This window comes from Aedes aegypti, chromosome 3, assembly GCF_002204515.2.
Source record: "Aedes aegypti strain LVP_AGWG chromosome 3, AaegL5.0 Primary Assembly, whole genome shotgun sequence".
Taxonomy (NCBI): Eukaryota; Metazoa; Arthropoda; class Insecta; order Diptera; family Culicidae; genus Aedes; species Aedes aegypti.
In genome coordinates this window covers 221,327,945-221,349,030 of record NC_035109.1, presented here as the reverse complement: position 1 = coordinate 221,349,030, position 21,086 = coordinate 221,327,945, and the positions used below count along the sequence as shown (strand labels likewise).

At 38.6% G+C, this 21,086-nt stretch overlaps 2 protein-coding genes across 3 annotated transcripts in view; one reads left to right on the top strand and one right to left on the bottom strand.

The window, feature by feature from the left end:
- Nucleotides 1-11,052, top strand: part of LOC5578190 (membrane-bound transcription factor site-1 protease) — a 28,156-nt gene extending 17,104 nt beyond the window's left edge. Inside the window, exons 3-4 of one of the 2 annotated variants that reach the window (XM_021850093.1) lie at nucleotides 2,163-2,441; nucleotides 10,239-11,052. In XM_021850093.1, the coding sequence (XP_021705785.1) occupies nucleotides 2,163-2,441; nucleotides 10,239-10,654 (695 nt within the window). In that variant the 3' untranslated portion in view covers nucleotides 10,655-11,052. Of the gene's footprint in view, nucleotides 1-2,162; nucleotides 2,447-10,238 lie in introns of both variants that reach the window. The other variant, XM_021850094.1, reaches the window with a different exon arrangement.
- LOC5578185 (sodium channel protein Nach) lies at nucleotides 10,809-16,195 on the bottom strand. The gene is made up of 5 exons (XM_021850095.1): nucleotides 15,765-16,195; nucleotides 15,351-15,699; nucleotides 11,527-11,641; nucleotides 11,353-11,462; nucleotides 10,809-11,293 (listed from the first exon to the last, which is right to left on the bottom strand). Exons 1-5 carry the CDS (start codon nucleotides 16,092-16,094, stop codon nucleotides 11,076-11,078), a joined length of 1,122 nt encoding a protein of 373 aa, XP_021705787.1. The 5' UTR covers nucleotides 16,095-16,195; the 3' UTR covers nucleotides 10,809-11,075.
- Nucleotides 16,196-21,086: the final 4,891 nt, after the last annotated feature.

Below are 21,086 nucleotides of genomic sequence, written 5' to 3'. Positions count from 1 at the left end.
ATGTATTACATCGTTCCAGGTGGGAGTTATCTGATATGTGAATATGGTACCATAACAGAATTTTCCATCTGAACGAAGTGATAAATCATAATATTCCGCAAACTGTATCACACATCTACAGAATGTATTGCGTGAAGTTAAGACACAGCAGAGTATTGGGTACATAGGACCAAGTCCCTGCCGGGTGGCGCGAAACTGATGAGCGATAGACAATAGAATCAACAACACTGCCATAAGGGATAGTAAGCATGTGACTATTGTCGAAACTATGATTAGGAGGCAAATCAACATCCCAAGATCAAATTTTTGTTACAACCAATGTAGGTATTATTAAATTAGGCTGTAGAAAATGATAAATATCTGATCACTTAGGAATGTGTTGCAAGGTAATAAATGCTTGTAGTCTGTTTTCTTCGAATACACATGTATAAATTGTTAAAATTGTCGAATCATACGCGGAATTTATTAAACGGATCATGAAATTAGGACTGAAATCATAATGATGATAGATTATCAACTTTCCTTTCGTCGTGCTATTTTTTACCGTTAGAATCACCAAACTGATTGGTTTCCCACTACATATACCAATACAACAGCACAAAAACTGAAGTATTATAATCGCGCGTTGAAACTTATTCAGTGAATTCTTGTATATAGCTAGTATAAATGACAGAATCATCAACTTCTTAAACTTTCTTTAACTGAAAACTGGATGCTTGTTTTATCAAACATGCTCAATCGGCACCTAAAATCTCGGATCCAAATAGTTTTCTGAATAAAAATTGTGTCTAAATAAAACGTGTAGGCCAACAAAACATAATTGAGTAGGAGTTTAAAAGTTACTTAGCACATGAAAAGCAGTTTAAATTAATCTATTAGTAGATCAACACTAATGCTCACATTTTTATATTCTCATTTCATCATGGTCCTCATTGCTCGAGCGGAGACGAACACCCTGGAGATGGAAAATCGACAGCGCTACGATAAGGAAACGTAACAGATGAGAAACTATCGATACATTTATCAATTATAAAACCCCGTTTTAATGTTAACACTTTGTTTCTGTTTTTTCGTTTCAGCAATCAAATAACCGAACCAACTCTACTATCTTTTCATTTCTTCTTCGTTATACTTATAGTCCCTCTGGCACTGAACCGAGTGGTGCGCCTTCCGCTTTATTACTGGTGCTGTCTTTCCTGTACATTTGGCATAGTGTCGGAGGTGGTGTACTGTATTTGCTATACAACGCGCTACTTTCGATATTGTGCTTGGCGTGTGGGGAGGCAGTACTAGTGGTGAAGCGGAGGGCGCCATTCGGTTAAGTGCCAGAGGGACTATCTATTTCTCGATTAATTTTTCAAATCGACGTAAGTAACTTCCATACAGTTTTGAGAAAATTAATTCAGAAGAATCACAACCTGTCTTCTAAAACTGTTTTAAAATGAATCACCTTTTTCACATTTTTTCGCCGTGTACATTGCTTAAATTTTGCATACAATAAGCTCGCATTCAAAAACTAGGGAGTTCCTGTTATTTCCCACAAAAAATTTATTACAAAATGATAAGCCGATTTATTTAGTTACTTTCGACGTTTTTGTACCAGTGTAAAATCGGCTCAAGTAGTGTTTTGTTTTGATTCGTGGTTAAGTCACTTTGTCTCTCCATACAGCGGAGCGGTGAAAGTAGTGGTTAGGTAGCGAAAGTTGAAAATCTTACTTTCGTCGTTTTGTAATTCCGGAAAGTAAACGTTCTAAAAGTGAAAAATCGAGTTGGTTTAGAGCAAAATGTGTAGAATTTTGTCTGCGAAACACGTAGAATCGATAAAGTAAGTTTGTATACTTTTTTGACTTGAGTCTGTTTGAATAAGTTTTCGAGATTTAATGTATCTGAAGCTTGTGGGACCGCTTTAATTCCGGCGCCTGCTTGTGGAAGATCCCGGTGTGCTAAACGGTATAGGACATGTTAACGGGGGAGGCTTGGTAGGTCCTCACCCAGCCCGTGTCTAGATGGGCGGATAATTGTCTGCCAGGGTGTGGATTGAGCAATTACAATTACAAGTAATCTAATACTAAGTTCCACATCTCCATTTCGATCGATATGTCCTCCAAAAAACACCCTTTAAGCCTAGATAAGCTTAACTTACTTCCTCCTTCTCCTTTCAGATACTAAACCGCCCGCTCGGCTAGCGAACAACAACCTGCATCTGTACTCCAAGGTTCTGGGACCAGGCAATGAGAAGCGCCAACTGCCGCGCTGTCAGCTACTTAGGTGGGAACATCCCATTTCGTTGAACATGTCTACACTGAGTGGGTATGGACTGAACGAGCGACTGCTGCTTCAACAGCAGCAGGAATTGCAGCAACAGCAAGCTCAACAGGGCCTGTTCGGTAACGAAATCGACAACAATGTGAACCTATTTCGCAAGCTAGAAAGTCAAAAAGGTGAGGTATGTAGTTTTTGTACGGGTGTCCGTTGCCTGAGATGCATGTACGGTGTGATTACCTGATTCCTATCTGCCCCGCAGCAATGAATGTTGTTAAACATTAATCACCGTAGTATATTACCGATCTAATAACATATGTCCCATGCATTTCCAATATGATCACACGGCGTGTCTGGTAGAACAATATTATCACAAAAAATATGCATAGCTAAATCTTTCACCATTCGAAAGTATAGGTTTTTAGCTTTCATTCAACGTGTTCCCCAAAAAAATCCACTGAGGGATCCCGAACAATTTTTTTATTTTAAATGTTTGTTCCTTGAAGTACATTATTTTCAAATATAATCATGATAAAAGGCACTTTCTTTCACTCAAGCTCGATGGTAGCCCAAATTTCAAATGAAAGTTGATATAACAAAGATATATAAGATTACATGTTGTAATGGACATAACTGTCCTATGTGATCTTGTGGATTTAATATGCCACAGGACACTCATTCGTACAGTGAAGGACACACTCAGTTGAGCTTAACTAATTTTCATTCTTTTACCGAGATCTGCACAGCTGAGCGATCAGCAAATTAATTTCAAGTGATATGACAGCAAAAAAGTCAAGTTTACTGACATAAAACGTCACTTTTTCTTAGATGTCAGCAAACGACCTTTAACCGAGATTTGCACAGCTGAGATCGGCATTCTGATTTAAGTGTGTATTTGATTCTAGTGTATAACTGTTTCTTTTCATGATTAGAGAAGATTAATTTTCTTTTTCTTATGTCTGGAATCAAACCCCTATTGGGACAAAGTCAGCTTCTCAGATAAGAGTTCTTTGGTAACTCATTAACTGAGAATTTGATTCGCCAATCGTTCATTAATGTTTTTTTTATTGTATGTAAGAAAGATATTTTCAGCCAATTAGATCGAACCAACCATCCTGAAAAAAATACGTAATTCATAACAATTTCACGTAGCTTTTCCTTCAATTACATATTTCAGTGTTAAATTCCATAAAAATTCAAGCTTAAAACGATTGATACGAAATAGAGCTCTTTTAAACCATTTTTTTTACAAATCAATAACACTTGCTGCTGTGTTAACATTTTCATCTTTTTCACAATTAATAAAAATTACAAAGATGCTTGATTTACTAGTTTGGCATTGAGATAATAGGGGAGTGGAGATAAATCCTTCAGTCTGTTAAAAACTGTTATTTTTTATTTAGTATTATAATGATTGACTGCCGTTCTACGCATATTTGTCCCGCGGTCTATAAGGTTTACATAGAACATAAGGGAACTTACGTATTCTCGGCATTATAAGCCGATGGCGCGCTTCTTTTGTAATATTCTCGGACATACGCACACAAACTACGTGTCTGTCTGTTAACATTTATGCGTTGCTAAATCCTCTATCGATTCACACCGACAAACTTGTGAAATGCTTTTGGAAACGTTTTTACAACGCTGCGAACATCTCTTGTCAGTGTGACTATTGTCGGCAGCCTCATTCTGTTCGGCAACTTTGCCATAAGAACTGCTGGTGAATCTCTTCGGCAGCTCCAAATCAGTCGCATTTTGAGGCGTATTCATTTTAATTGATGACATCTCTGGCGTTATTGTTTGTTCAGTCTCGGAAATCTCGTCAGTGGGAGGCGGACAGAACAAAGAATCATCTGAATGTTTTGATAGAATAATGCCGTGAATTTGGCGTATGAAATTTGGTTGCCGATAATAGTTGAATGGTGCCGAAGCCGTAAGTCTCCGTAGCACAAGTAAGTGTAGAAGGGCAGTTGATGTGGTAGTGGATAAAGATCATATAAGTAATTCAGTCAATTTTCCAATAACATTTTCAATTCTAAATAGTATTAATATCTAGTAGACCTGTCGCCTTGTGATACAGAATGCGCCGTCGATTGATTTGGTTTGACATGTTCTGGAAACGTCAATTCAGTACTTTTTAATCATGAATAACTTTACACATAAACAACATTCCAAAATAGTGACTTTGAATTGAAAATAGTCTTGCAGTTGTGTTAACTCAACTGTGATGACCTTGAAAATATTGTGGTCAACAGGCACCATCTGGCTTCATAAATAAGCAAAAATGCCACATTTGAGGAAAAGAAAATCTATTCGAGATTCAACAAACGCCATTTCATGACGAAGTATTAACAGTTTGGATGAGCGTTCGCGCCAAAAAAATGATTTAGTCATTTTTGCAAGCAGTACGAAACAGTCGATGGGATTCGATTTCTTTGGAAGTTTGTTCATTATGTCTCTGCGACGGAAATTCCATGGACATCTGATATAAAAAAGGGACATATGATTTTATTTTGGAGATCCTAATTTGACTCCTCCTGACTTAAGTTTATGAAGCTACTTGAAACGCAAAGTGTATGCTAGAAAATCTTGGACTATTGACGAGCTCAAGGCAGACTCTTATGCCGACATCATCGCAAAAACCCCCCAAAAAAATGCAGCAAAAGGAGTTCATTTTGCTACGACCAATAAATGCAGCCACTTGATTGATGTTGTTTTCATGAAATAGCCCAAAAAAATTGCAAAAATTTAAACGAGTGTTTGGATTTTGACCCGAATAAGCCGATCGAACCATATTCGGAGAGTGTAACAGTTCGCGAACCATAACAGTTCGTGGTACATCGCATTCGGAGAGCCCTATGAATGTAAACATTCACTCTCTCGTTTGGTTCGTGGCACGAGATCTTTCAAGAGCAGCAACTCTCACAGACTGCAACAGTATCGAGCCATTCGGGTGATTTATGTTTTGGATAAAATTGATAATAACTTCCGTATTTTCTGGTAATTCAGCATTTAACAACCTAATTGTAATCTATTTGCCCATTGAACCTTTGGTTGCAAACATAGCACAAAAAATAAAAAATATTCGCCTCTGTTGGTTTGGAAAATTTAACGATTATTGACATAATTTCATCCCACTTATCTGCCTGCATTCATACAACACGCATGACATTTATCGTTCGTGGAAGATAACGAGCCACGAACGAAAACAAGACAAACACAAACCACCCACTGTTTGTCGTTGATCACTGTGTGTCAACACTTGTTACATTCGCTAACCCACTCTCATTCTGATCAAGAAACAGAGGCGAATATTTTTTATTTTTTGTGCTATGTTTGCAACTAAATAGAAATACCTCATATATAGAAATTGACCGACGTAAAAAAATGGCACACCCTGTATTCGCGGATGTGCGCACGAAAGGGAAGCTATCTCTTCGAGATATTGAAAAAAAAGTCTTAAAAATCTACTGTAAATAGCAGTTACTCTACTCTGCGAAGCAAGTGGGAACACAAAATTTAACTCGGTAATCTACCTCTAATACTTACCGTTGCAAAAAATCACATAATTAACCATAATTCATGTTGAAAACATATACAGGTTGGACTCGATTATCAAGAGACTCGATTATCCGTGCTTCGATTATTCGGAATTTTAGACTTTAGAGATTATTCGGAATGTTTTTTGATGTTCTTGTTTTTCTGTTTTTATGCATCAATTTTGGATAATTTATTATTCCAATATACAATATTAATAGTTTAGCAGTTTCGGACTTAGGTGAGAAAAGGGGGATTTGAAAAAGGGGTTTAACGTGTATGCTGGTCAAAAATTGTTTTCTCTTCTCAAGACCCCTAATGTTCCTAAAAAGAATTTCTGGCTACGCCACTGTATAATATAATTAAAACAACGAAAAGAGATAAAATTTAAGTTCTTTAATTGCAGATTTGAATTTTTCTTTTAGTGATTCGATTATTCGGAGTGAAATAAAAATCGATACTCCGGATAATCGATTTAGACCTGTATTGTTTGAATATGGTATCAATCTAAAAGGAGTATAAAATGGTAAAACTTTCTTGTTTGTAAGGTTTGATTTAACATTTAACATGGTTTAACATTTGTCACTTACTCCGAGTGCCTTAATAACATGCTAAATGAGGATTTTTTAAGCTTTTTGCTAAGGCTTGGGATATAGGGCGTTTAAGCATATTCCATTTACGTTCGAAGGCTGTTGTAATGTTGATCCATTATATTTTTAATGAACCTTATAATAATTACGGTTGATTGGCAAAGAATGAAATCTAATATACATGTATGTATATTTATTTTACGAATCTTTATATGGAAATGAGCCTTTCGCCGAGCTTAAGACCAACGAAACTGTCTTTCACAATGATTACATTTAAAAATAATGTACTCTAAAGAACAAAAATTCAAAATAAAAAAAATGTTCGCGATCCCTCGGTGAAATTTTTTTTTAGGGGGAACACGTCAAATAGAAGCTAAAAACCTATACTTTCAATTCAATTAGAAGCCACTATTTGCAAAAAAAAAACTCATTTTTTCAGAAAAACCTGTTGCGTGAATTTGGTTAAATTTCTGGAGTAATCTACGGCGAGTATCCAGGGATCACTGGCATATCTTTTGACAGAATCTCAACTAGTCTCAAGCCTAAAACTTCTCAGAAATTTCTTTAGAAATTATGCATAGTTTCCATGATTTTTACTGAAAATTTCATCAAAATACTATGTCACAGCATTCACCAGATTTGAAGGAACAAATCTCGCGAAAGAAGCATCGAACAAAAGTGAAGTTCGTATTTTCGCTTTGCGCACTACCAGAAAGTTTAAAATAAGAAGATCGACTTCGTACGTTCATTATTTCTGCGGATAAATGCCATGAAATTGTTAGTAGGGGCAAAAGCCGGTCATTGTGACGACCATGTTTGTATTTGTGAAGTCACTTTTTAGTCACTATTTTGATAATTTTAATCACTTAAATCCCTATTTTTTGGTTGTCTGACCGCCATCAGCCTGCTGTATGCATTCTTAGAGTAATTACTGGTAGAATTCTTGAAGAAATCCTGAGCGAATATGTGAAATGATTTTCTATGAAAATAGTAGATATTGGTTGAGTTATAGAAGAAGTTTTTAGTGAATATCTTAGAGGAACTCCTTAAAAAATCTTGATGACTGGATCCTAAAAAAATCATTGATGACTGGATAGATTCCTGTAAAAATCTGTAAGAAATATTGGAGGGATTACAGGAATAATTTCTGTAGATATCCTTGGAAAATTCTTGCTGATTTCTTGAAAATATCCTGAATGAAAGTCTTAGAGAAATACACAAGTACACAAAAATACATGAAGGTAACTTTGGGAAATGTCCTAATCAATTGTTGATGAAATTTCAGGAGAAAATCATGAAACAATAGAAGTAATGATAGGGTAGATAGAAAGTATATAGGATAGCTGGTAGAGTGCCACGAGAAAGAAAACATATACTTGACAGTGCTATCTGATAAATGTATCTTAATCTTGGGGTTATTTGAGGAATCCTAAAAAATAATTTGGAATATGCTGTTTGATCACTTTTTGGTTTCAGTTCGGCCTCAGTTAGGGTCTCAAAAGTTCCCATTTTTGGACCATGAGTCGCTATCAGGCCTGTCAGTCATGCTCCAGGAATTCCTAAGAAGATCCGTACAAGATTTCATTTAAAGATTTTTCCATGCATTTCATCATGAAATACTTTAAGATTGGGCAGGAGATATTTATGTGTAAAACGATTTCTTTACACTTCCAAGGAATTTCTCGACGGATTTTTCCTGGGATTCCCTCAATGGTTCAATTTTTTAGCGAATGTGAAGGAGTTGCATTTTTCTAGGAAGTCCAGGATTTCATCGTAGTCCAAGAATTCCTACCAGAACCCCAGAAAACTCACGGAATTTCACTGAAATCGAACAAATCCAAGAAAGTGATCCTTTCAAAATTAGGGAAACTTTACAAAAAAATGCCAAGAATTCCATCAGAATCACAACAAAATCCCACCTGAGTTTCAGAAATCCCAAAATATCAGGATACCTACTTGAATCCTTGAAAAATCCAATAAAATCACAATCTATTTGGAGCTGCATCGGAACAAAGTAAAACAATTCGATTCCGCTTATAGTTATACGATATAAACGAGATCGGGTTTGGGTTTGGCACGTAAGCCGAAATAGTCACGGAATGTCGAAATGAGACGTGTTCAATAGGATTGCCTTGGAATATATTTTGGAATCTCAGTATTTCCCGTAAAGAAATCATTCGTCCAAAGTATGTTCAATAGTTTCTCCAGTATTTCTTCAGAGATTGTGCTAGGGTTTTTTTTCAGCGATTATTCCTGGAATAATTTTAATAACTATCTCAGGGTGTAATCTACAAGTTCATGCAGGATTTCTAAGAGGATTTCATAGAAATTGCACGGGTCTACCCCGTTTGGCATAATGCCATTTGGCATAATGCCGTTTGGCATACAGTCGTTTGGCATAAAGTCGTTTGGCATAATAGTCGTTTGGCATAACAGTCGTTTGGCATGATAGTCATTTGGCATAATGGTCGTTTGGCATAATTTGAAAAAGGAAGATACTGCAGTGGTACAGTAATATGCCGTAACATAAGATGCGTCATCAAATTCCATGTTCCTTTTTTTTCAAATGACATGGAATAACTTAGGCGTTGGATATATTTTTGTTAAGGTGAAGATGAATCGAAGCCAAACTTCTAATTTTCAAGAGCACGGATCTAGAGAACCGAACACCCATTTGGTATGAAAACTTAATGAATTGGTCACCACCAGCTAGTGATCAATCGATTAAGTTTTCAGCCTGTTTTCAGTGCTCTTGAAAATTTGAGGTTTGGCTTCGATTCATCTTCACCTTAAAAATGCACCATAATATCCCGGGCTTAATGACCCCGGAAGTCATGTATGATGAAATTCCAAAAGAGCTTTATTGGATATTGGTTTCCTTGAAAAATGATGATTAGAAGTATGTCCTATCACTAACTGATAACGGAATGTACGATCATGAGCAGTTTATACACACCCCTTTGCTTAATGGAAGGAATTTGATCAAATTCATTGTTTTTCACAATTATGCCAAACGGCTATTATGCCAAATGGCGATTATGCCAAACGACCGTTATGCCAAATGGCATTATGCCAAACAGCTATTATGCCAAACGACTGTATGCCAAACGACATTATGCCATACGGCATTATGCCAAACGGGGTAGACCCAAATTGCACATAGGATATTTCTAAGAATCCACCTAAAAATGTCGTAAGAACTGTGTCTCCTTCAAAATTTGATCCACTAACTATTACATAGATCTCACAATGTTTCGGTGCCGTGAAATTAGAAATATTTGTTAGGATTTCTTTAATCTGGAGTATTTCTTCAGCAATCCATCATAAAGATTACATACACCAGTGATTCTTTCACCTCTAGGACTCTTTCCAGTAACTCCTATCGATATTTCCCAGAAACAGTACATAAATTTGTCTATGGTTTCAATGATAGTGATTCTTAAGAAAATATGTACAGTCAACTCTCCCTTACTCGATATTCCGTATCTCGATATCCAATGAGTTTGATTTCATAATAACCTTGGTGATCTCTTGGATCGCCTTTGCACTGGTTTTGTTTTCTATAACTCGATGCCTCCCTAACTCGATGGTTCCTTCAAAATCGAGTTAGAGAGAGAGGGCTGACTGTATATCTCCTTAAATCTTCCCAACAACACAAATGATAAAAAATATTATTGCATGTTTTCCTATGTTGTGATAATTCTCATATTTGTTCATATTGGATCACTTTAAACGGTTTAAAACATCATTTGCGTGTTTTACCTAATAGATTTTCATCCTTTCATTTTCTCATAATGTTAATAATTTCCGTATGTTCTAAAACGAGTTGTTTCATTCCTTTTCTTACAGCAACCATAATTAGCGCCAACGACGAACCGGACGTTCCGGGATGGCGGAACAAGAAAACCGACAAAATCCCACCAAATGCGCCGAACAGCTTTGTCAATCCCTCAGTCGGGCGACCTTCGGTGGCTTCCATTGGAGTGAAAGTACCAGCCGGGGTGGCAGGACCCAACCAATCCAAAGACCAGCAGCACCATCTTCCGGTTGCCGACCATCCAGACGCCAACGCTAACAATTTGTACGGAAGTAGCAATTTTGCGCTGAGTCGCGAATCAACCTCCAGTTTCAAGCTAGCCTCCAATTGGTTCGTGACGGTGTCCGGAGTGCTGGTTTTACTAGTGCTACTTAACTGGATACGCAAATCAAAAGGCCTAACGATCAAGCGACGATGTAACTACTTATTCAAAAAGATTGGCTTTTGAACGACAATGGCGTGTTGAAAATTGAGTCCCAGATAGTTAGGTAGATTGATTGTTATTTTGTTGGCTTCAGATGAGTTCGAGGCTAGGCTGATGTATGGCGGGATTGACCCAAAGATTTTAGTTTTTGCATAGTTCGGGTATCTTTTAGGATGCCCTAAGAAACCACATAAAAAGGGAATTGAAGCAAAATTATTTGCAATTTATTAAAGGCGCGTTATGTGATGTTTAGTTTAAGTGCAAAATAAAACTGTTTACTATCCGTGTCGGGGTAGTTGAGAGGGATAGTTATTTAACTGAAACGAGATATATTTTACATACATTATGTAGAAGTGTCTCACTAGATGAAGCTGGATAATAGTACTAATAAATATGAAACACTGTCTATTTTTATAAAAATACATCACTGAGTCTTAGTTATTTGCTATTCGAATGCCGAAATTTTTTGGTTCAACAATTGCTCCTTCTTGGGAAATCTCTGCAGCGCCGCTAAGGGTTGTACCAATTTAATTTGCTTTTCCTTCGCCTGCTTTTGCAGTTTTTGTTGGATCCTATAGAATCGCAGGAATATGTAGAACAGCACTTCAACCAGCGAGATAATACTCATTCCTAAGCACAGACTGAAAGCACCTCCCAAATTTGCTGTAAAAACGAAGTATTAAAAATCAATCTATTTATTAAAGGTTTTTCACAGTTCAAACCTAAGAGTGATATCCACGAAACAACAACGATCCTCCTGTTGGATGCGACCACTTGATTACTCAAATAGATGTGGAAAATGAACTCAAAACTGGTTAGGTTTGTTTCGGTGCTGCGGAATAAGAAAGATTAGTTCATGATGAATGCAGTAGCAGTATTCGCTGCATTTATCTCACTAGAATATGTTCATAGAATATTTGTGCGCCGAGAAGTCCGTAACCACTGACGACGTTTTATATGTTACATCACTACAGGCGGGAAGACATTGGCATTTGAGGCGTTTGAGCATATCTGAAAATAATAATAATTGGATTACAAGGTGAGCATAAAATCTGCATAAGTTTTTGTAGATTACAATCTATACTGTGTTGCAAATGCAAAATGCTAATTGTTCAATAAAACCACTGTGTAACAATAAAAAATCAATGTTACCACCGCAGGTTGTTAGTTCTTTGGGTAGTATTGAAAAAAACAGACTCGAAAGATGGAAGTAGTACCACGTTAAACATCTGAATGGCGCAAAGGAGCCCTGAAAGAATTTTGAGGTGGTTATTGGAAGAATTCATAAAAGCATTTTTGGTAAGATTGCAACAGTTCACGAAGAACTGTCGGATGAGTTTCTGCAAGAATACCTTTGCGAATTCTATCAGAACACATTCTAGAATTCCATTCAATAATTTCCTTCAGGAAATCATGCAATGATTTTGTTTGCGCCGAAATTGAGCGAATTGGAATTTCCAAGCTTAAAGGTAGCAATTACGGAACTGAGAAGACGAAGCTCGAATTCCTGATGATTTGGAACGATCTGTGGCGGTACGTGATCGGAACATGCCCGATGGAAAAGCCGGGGCTTCCGGTTCGGGCGATGCAGCAGCTGAAGTTGAATTTCAGGCACCGGTAACCAGAAGGAGCGTGCCACGACTTGGTTACTTCTGGAAGACAGCCAATTGAATCTGATCAAGACCTCAACCACGGCGGAACTGCAAATCCCTCAACTTCATCGGGAGCACACGCATACTCGCCGACGTGCTGAAGGACCGTGGATTCAGCTACGGATCCTGCATAGTGCTGCAGAAATTTTGTTTAAAAGGATCAATGGTACGAAAGTTTAGACATACCCATACCATCTACCAGAGCTGCAGCAACACACAGTAGCTGGGAACAGCTTTTAAATTTATGGGTGAGGCAGAGGCGCGAGATCGGGTGGTGGCCGATCAATGAGAGAATATGCAAGTTGCGGCTCATAGGCCGGTTCTTCAACTTCAGCATAATAAACGTGCACAGCCCTCACTCTAGAAGCACTGATGATGATAAAGACGCTTTTTTACGCGCAGCTCGAACGCGAGTACGACAGCTGCCCAAGCCATGACGTCAAAATCATCATTGGAGATCTAAATGCTCAGGTTGGCCAGGAGGAGGAGTTCAAACCGACTATTGGAAAGCTCAGCGCCCACCGACAGACGAACGAAAACGGCCTACGACTAATTGCTTTCGCCGCCTCCAAGAATATGACCATTCGTAGCACCTATTTCCAACACAGCTTTCCATACCGATACACCTGGAGATCACCACAGCAGACAGAATCACAAATCGACCACGTTCTGATTGATAGACGGCACTTCTCCGACATTATCGATGTCAGAATATGTAGAACAGCACTTCAACCAGCGAGATAATACTCATTCCTAAGCACAGACTGAAATAACCTCCCAAATTTGCTGTAAAAACGAAGTTTTAAAAATCAATCTATTTATTTCTGGTTTTTCATAGTTCAAACCTAAGAGTGATATCCTCGAAACACCAACGATCCTCCTGTTTGCTGTGACCACTTGATTATTCAAATAAATGTGGAAAATGAACTCAAAACTGGTTAGGTTTGTTTCGGTGCTGCGGAATAAGAAAGATTAGTTCATGTTGAATGCAGTATTCGCTGCATTTATCTCACTAGAATGTGTTCATAGAATATTTGTGCGCCGAGAAGTCCTATCATGGCGCTAGCATCAACTCTGACCACTATCTGGTGATGGTTAAACTGCGCCCAAAACTCTCGTCGTTAACAACATATAGTACCGATGGCCGCCTCGGTACGACCTAGAGCGGCTCAAGCAACCATATGTGGCAGCGGCATACGCGCAGCACGTCGAGGCTACATTACCGGAAGAGGGTGAGCTGGATAAAGCCCCTCTTGAGGACTGCTGGAGAACAGTTAAGGCAGCCATCAACAATGCAGCTGAGAGCAACGTCGAGTACGTGGAACGGAGTCGACGAGGAATGTAAGCAGATTCTGAAGGAGAAGAACGCAGCGTGGACAGTCATGCTGCAGCAAGGGACCCGGCAGAACGTGAAACGTTATAGACGGAAACGGCAACAGCAGACCCGCCTCTTTCGGGAGAAAAAAACGCCACCTGGAGGAGACGGAGTGCGAGGAGATGGAACAGCTGTGCCGGTCTCAAGAAACACGCAAGTTCTATCAGAAGCTAAACGCACCCCTAACGACTTCGTGCCGCGAGCCGAGATGCGCAGGTATAAAGATGGGAGCATTTGATGGACGGAAGTGAGGTGTTCCAAAGGTGGTAGCAGCACTTCGACGAACACCTGAGTGGCACAGAGAGCACAGACAATGAAGGTCGAGACAACGGAGGAAAACTTTCGACAGTACTGCGGACAATGGAAACCAACCAGCCCCCACTTTAAGGGAGGCTCAGAATGCCATTCACGAGCTCAAGAACAATAAAGCTGCTGGTAAGGATGGTATCGACGCTGAACTCATAAATATGGTCCTGGAGATCACGATTCTAAATGCGGCCTACAAAGTGTTATCCCAGATTATCTTCCGTCGTCTGAAACCTGTAGTAAACTAGTTCGTGAGAAGTTATCAAGCAGGCTTCGTTGACGGCTGATCGACAACGGACCAGATTTTTACTGTACGACAAATAGAACCTGAAACGCGATGCAGCAAAAGTTGGACTGGTGGTGAATACGTCCAAGACAAAGTACATGCTAGTAGGTGGAGCCGAGCGTGAAAGGGTTCGCCTAGGAAGCAATGTTACGATATATAGGGTTATGTCTACCTTGGATCCTTGCTGACGGCTGATAGTTACGTTAGGCAACGATTTGTCGTTTCGATTGTGTTGTTCACACATATGGCCCTCTGTTAAAACAAATTTTCAACTTCTATTCATTTCTCTCGTCGCTCGCTTGCGATTCTATCCATCTTGTCATTTCATTACTTTCGTTACTCCCTTTCACTCTGAGTATAGATATTGTATTCACCGAAAAAAGCCAATGAATTTTAATAATAATAAGTTACGTTAACCGCGAAATACGGAGGCGCATCATCACCTACTATGGCCTCCACAAGATTCTGCGGTCAACAAAGAGTCACACCCGCAACAAATGTACCATGTACAAAACGCTCATAGGATCGATAGTCCTCTACGAGCATAAAACGTGGATGATGCTCGAGGAGGACCTGCAAGCACTTGGATCTTGGAACGCCGGGTGATTAGGACGATCTTTGGCGGTGTATGGCGCGAAGGATGAATTACGAGCTCGCCCAACTCTACGACGAATCGAGTATCCTGAAGGTGGCTAAAGCTGGAAGGATACCATGGGCAGGGCATGTTGCAAGAATGCCGGACCGCAATCCTGCAAAAATGGTGTTCACTTCGGATCCGGTTGGTACAAAAAGGCGTGGAGTGCAGCGAGCGAGGTGGGCGGATCAAGAGTGCATCGATTTGGCGAGCATGGGTCAGAACCGAGGATGGAGAGATGCGGCCACGAACCGAGTATTGTGGCCTGAAATTGTTGTTTCAGTGTTTTCTGTTTAGATGTTAACTAAATGAATGAATGAAGGTGTAGAGCACAATGAGCAAGTAAACGTTGATAGCAATCGAGGAAAATTCTGAACCCTCATTCCCCATAAACCCTTAGGTATGTTGTTAATAAATGTCCCATATTATGTTCGGGATCATCCCCATTCCAAACTGTTAAATCTTACAAAAATTGTCAATCAGGCACAGCGAATCAAAGACTGTGCATCCTCGTATAGGTTTGATGTTCTCCGGAATCTGTGACTGACGAGGTAGATGATAAGGATGACAATCGCACTTCCGGTGAACCTCGTTTCGTAGGCACTCCAGAGTACAGGCAGGCTGACGGTAATTTTCGATTGGAACAGGAAAATCTTTGCCAATAATGCAGGATCGCTGCGACTGCGGCAGTACTAGAACCTGTGACGAACAGCGAGAATCTGTTGGCGATACACTGATGAAGGTTTCCGTTCCAAGCTTCAAAAGTGTCAGAGGTGCGGATTCCACTGCGAAGTCATGAGGATGATGAATCATCAGCTGTGAAGAACGTTGGTCGAATAAATAAGCAATGTTTACACACGTGTTAGTCGATATAGCCTTACCATGAATCCTTCCGAGTACAAGGCTCCCGATTTACCGTCCGATGCTTGTGGATATCCAGTTCCTATAACACTCAATCCACCATGGACTCCAAATGTGTTCACAGCAAATGGAGTAATAGTTTCCTGCACACTGGGATGATAGTTGAACGAGCAGCACGCTCCATAATGACTAGTAGAGTCTATCCAGCTGAAGAACTCATGTTTATCGAAGCAGGGGAACTTTCTACCCGCCCAATAGCAAACCAAGATAAAGTCCCGGCAGATAGTTCCCAGCTCGTCGATGGCATTCACTATGCTGAGATTGTTCATCGCTAGAAGGGCGTCGATCATCTTAACGTTTTGCTGACGTGGAAAAGTCCATTGATGTTCATTGAAGTATCCCAAAGCAGGAAGATTCTCAAGGACGCTTGCTCTTGTTGCTCCGAGAGGAAATTTTCTACAACAAATGGAAATCGGAAAGTAAAAAACATATTATAAAAATTCACAGATTCCACCAGAGGGTTTTCCAAAAATTTCATCCAAAAATTTTCCCGAAGTTCTTTTGAATAATCTGTGAGAAATTCTTACTGTGATATAATTTTTTTTTGTTTTTTAAGGTTAAAACAAAAAACCATGAATTTGATCAAATGTTTTTTAGCTATTTCTCCAAATTTTGTTTTTTTACATGCATCGATTTTCGTGATAATTTGTTATACTTTATTGTTAGGCTCCCATGGAACATTCAGGAATTCCTCTGAATATTCATTAGGAATGAATCCAAAAATGGGAATTCCTTCAAATATTCATTCTTGGATACGATAAAAGATGCTTTGGAGATCACGACAGCTTAAGAATAACTTGAAACTTGCTTGAATAGAATCCAATCCAACATAGTTCTCCATGAATATTTCAGAAATTTGTCAAGCAATACTTTCAGAAATACTCGTGGCTCTGTTAACTGTCCTATCCAGGAGTTTTCTACCCACTTACCGCGCCTCTGATTCTGTCCAGTACTGAAAATAACTTCAAAATTGACAACAATTTTATAGTTAAAAAATGAACTTAAAAAACATCTAAGTGTCATCAAGTTTAAAAGTTATGTCGCACGCACTTTACAGAGAAATATAATATTAGTCATCTAACATGCAATAAATGTATTGCTAACACATTTAGCGCAAATGAGTGCGGCAACCGTTCGATGTGTTCACATTTAAATGTTGAACACTTAAAATAAATGATTTAGACCTTCCACAAGCCTCCGAGGTTTATAGTCAAAATTTCAATCGTATGAGACGATCTTCTAAAATCAAGCAAATTCATAAAATAAAAACATTTTAGCGTCATCCTTTTTGTTCATATTAGGCACAGAAACAAGTTGGGAATCATTAAAAAGCGAAGAAGTTTTCGGATATGATTATAACGCTTTCAGAGACGATCGTAATCTTCTTATGTCACAAAGAAAGTAAGGTGGAAAAATCGGCAACGCAGTTTGTTTAAAATTTAATTCTGAATTTTTTTCTTCTTCGAAATTTAAAGAGTCTGAATATGTTTGGGTAAAGGCAAATATAGAAAACGAAACACTTGTATTTGCATCAGTGTACTTTCCACTTGATCATGTCAACAAATATGCTTCTGATTCCTTCTTTTTAAAATAATGCATAGTTAACAAAAAAATGGAAACTTAGTCGCCCAATGTGGTCGATGGGCCAACAGATGACGGTAGTGTGTAAACGTGTGTAAAAAGATGCGAGCATTGCGGGTTACGCGGTGGATTAGCCATCTACTATATATTTGAATCGACTGTTAAAAGATGCTCCGATGGACATCGATGAGAGTATGACGTCTGCTTATCTGTGTTGATATGTAGACAATATGTACTCATATTGATTTTGTAATGCGAAACATGTGAAATATGCGAAATATAAAAAAAAACAACTGATGCAAATGGAAAATATTAGATACTAGTAATTTTCAACAACAGGATCAGAATGAAGATTTTTACAGTACCATTCGTACGTTTATCTAACGAGGCTTGCCGAGTTGGATAATTACGACCAGTGCTGTAAAAATCACCAAGTTGCGTACAACATTTTTTGCAATTTCATGAAAGGCTACTTGAGGAATAATTTTAAAACCATTTTTCATCAATCTGCACATGGCCGTCCGTAACCATGTTTGAACAATTCTGATCATAGTAGGTTGTACTGAGCAATGGACCTATGGACCAATGCACGAGTTCACCATTTGACGTTTGAGCGGTGCCGTGTTATTTACGTGGCCATGGCAACGAGTGAATTCGGCACCGCTCAAACGTCAAATTAATGAACTCGTGCATTGGTCCATGCACGGGTTCATTATTTGACGTTTTAGCGGTGCCGTGTTATTTATGTGGCCATGGAAACCAGTGAATTCGGCACCGCTCAAACGTCAAATTAGTGAACCCGTGCATAGGTCCATTGTCACATTTTTTCAAATCATCGTCCGTAAAGCATCATTATTTGAAACTATGGACTGATGTACGAGTTCACTAATTTGACGTTTGAGCGGTGCCGAATTCACTGGTTTCCATGGTCACATAAATAACACGGCACCGCTAAAACGTCAAATAATGAACCCGTGCATAGGTCTATAAAGCTGTGATTACACAGTGCGCGCAATGCACGAACATTTGTGTAAATTGCACGAATGTTCGCGCGAACCGTATAATATTGTTAGTGCAGGCAATATTGCGGCGCTTATATTAAATCCACATCCAGCGGCGGCGGTAACGCGCAGAAGATATGCGCGCAATTCAAACGCAACGTCAAAATTCAAGTAGGCTTGGATTTTTTTGTCCTTCAAGGACACAAATGTTTCAAATTTGCTAAATCTGAAATATTTAATGATTTTCATTACCACTGCGACGGTATATCGACATTTTCAGATAATCGCATTACGTGGATTTATCTTGCAGAGCACAATACCTAGAACGAATACAAACTTCGCTCAACTATTTCACGCGACCAAAACGTCGCTGGACTCTGGCGACCTATTCATGTTAGTGCTTGAGCGACACAGGCTATCTCAATGCGTCGCTGGAGCACTAAACTGCAAAGAGCTCGCCAGTCCAGCGACGCGAAAGTTGAGCGACATTGCAGCGATTACTCGGATGCACAATATGTGCACGAACTACTAGCGAACATTTTGTAGAAACATATTTGTGCATTCAATCATGTTGGTTCGTCGAACTTGTGTTGCATAGCAACCATAGAAAGTTGTGTAGTGGAAAAAAGAACAAATTAATCATTGGCCTTGGTCAGATTGATTAACAAAAACATTGGTGTCGGAAAGGAATTTCTCCAGAGATTTCTCTAGGATTTTTTTTCGAAGATTGCTCCAGGGATTCTACCAGAAATTTCTCCAAGATAATCTCGACCGAGTTACTGCGATTTTTCCAGGGATTTCACTAGAGATTTTGGCAGAGATTCCTCCAAGAAGAACTCTCAACCGCAGCTCGATTCTTTCAGACCGGCTCAGATAGGGCTCCAGGAGTACCTATAACAATTCCACTAGGAATTCTACTAGGAGTTCCTCCAGGTTTTCATCAAGGATTATTCCAAAGATTGCTCCAGGTAAAACTCTAGAGAGGAGGAGTTCATGCAGGAATGCCTCCAGTGATTTATCCATAGATTGCTCTCACAACATTTATGTTGATATTTATCCAAGAATTCCTTCAGCAGCTGGTATAGAGATTCCTCCATAGATTCTTCCAGAGATTGAAATTTTTCCAGAGACTGCTTTTGCCAGAGGATTCCTCTAGAAAATATCTGAAATAATTCTTGCAGAGTTGACACCAAGGATTTCTCTAGGAATTTCTACTATTTCTTTAGGACTATTAAAGATATTTCTTAAAAAAATCCTCCAGGGACACTTGCAGGGGTTTCCCAGGTAGTACTCTTGAAGTTACTCCATGAATAATTCCGGAGATTTTCGCAGTGATTCCTGCAGTAATTGCTCCGAGCATTCTATGAGGAATTCTTGTAGAAATTATCCCAAGGATTATACAAGTAATAACTTCACGAATTTCTTAATAACTTCTTTCATGAATTCTCACAGAAGAATTACTCCAAGGTAATCCTACAGAGAATCATCCAGATTTTTTTCTGGAGAATTGTTCTGAATATCCTTTATTTTGAGGATTCCTTCAAGAATTCCTGTAAAAATTTCTCCAGATATTTTCCCGTGAATTCCTTCAGTAATTGCATCAGAAATAACCTCAAGAATTCATCCAGAGATTCTTCGAAGATTTTTTTTGGATTGGATAATTTCTTGGAAAAATACCTGGATGGACTCCTAGAGGAACCTCTAGGAAAAAAATATGGGGAAATCTCATGGAGGAATCTACAAAAATCCTTAGAGCAACTTCTGCGAGAATTTCTGGTTAGATATCTGAAAGAAGCACTGAAAAATAACCGGAGTCTTTAGAAGAATATTCCACAACTCAATTGGGTCCTAAAATTTTTAATGAAATCTTGTTTTTATTTAATAACACGAAAAAGCATGTTACTGTAACAACTTTAGCAGTTTTTCCCGCTCAAATAATGGTTATATCATGTTTAAACTTTACTTTAAAAATTTGGTCCATAAATGAACCTTGACACTTTTGATCATGTTTGACGTTCGCTTAGTCGACAAAAACACCACAGGGGTTTTAGTTTTAACACTGGGGTTGTTCCTATCTGACATTTCGGAAGGGACACGGAAAACAAAATACACCCAAAATTTGAGTTTAAGCCAAAGGATGTGACAAAATCTAAAAAAATGTTTTTTGGGCTTAAACCAACGGAAAACATTAGAAAATTGAGTAAACATGTGTTTTTGGCCTAAACTTAAGCGTTTGGCACTAAAATTGCGACAGGCCTTTAGGACCCTATTTAAAATGTTTTGAGTTAATTTAATTTTCAATGTTTTTGGAACAGATAATCTAACATTACAGATTCAGAATTTTGGATGGATTCTTTCAAAAATTTATTAGGGGGCAGGATCCGTCAAAAATTTTAGAATTTTCAAAAGCAGTTTAATTTTTGCTTGAAATCGACAACGTTTACATGAACATGTATTTACTGCATTGTATCTCTTCAACCGAAATAAAGTGAACACAATTTCAACGAACAAAGGTTAGTTTTTTTGAGCTTTTGAAGTTTTGATCATTATTATGATGAATTCTTGAACGTTAACGGATTACAAAGTTCTTAAAGACAGCTTTCTCAAAGCACTTCTTCAAGAATTATAAATTATTTCTTCTGATTCCAAAAAATACTACATGAATTTCGCAACATGTATTGTTTCTTGGAAGCCTGAAGG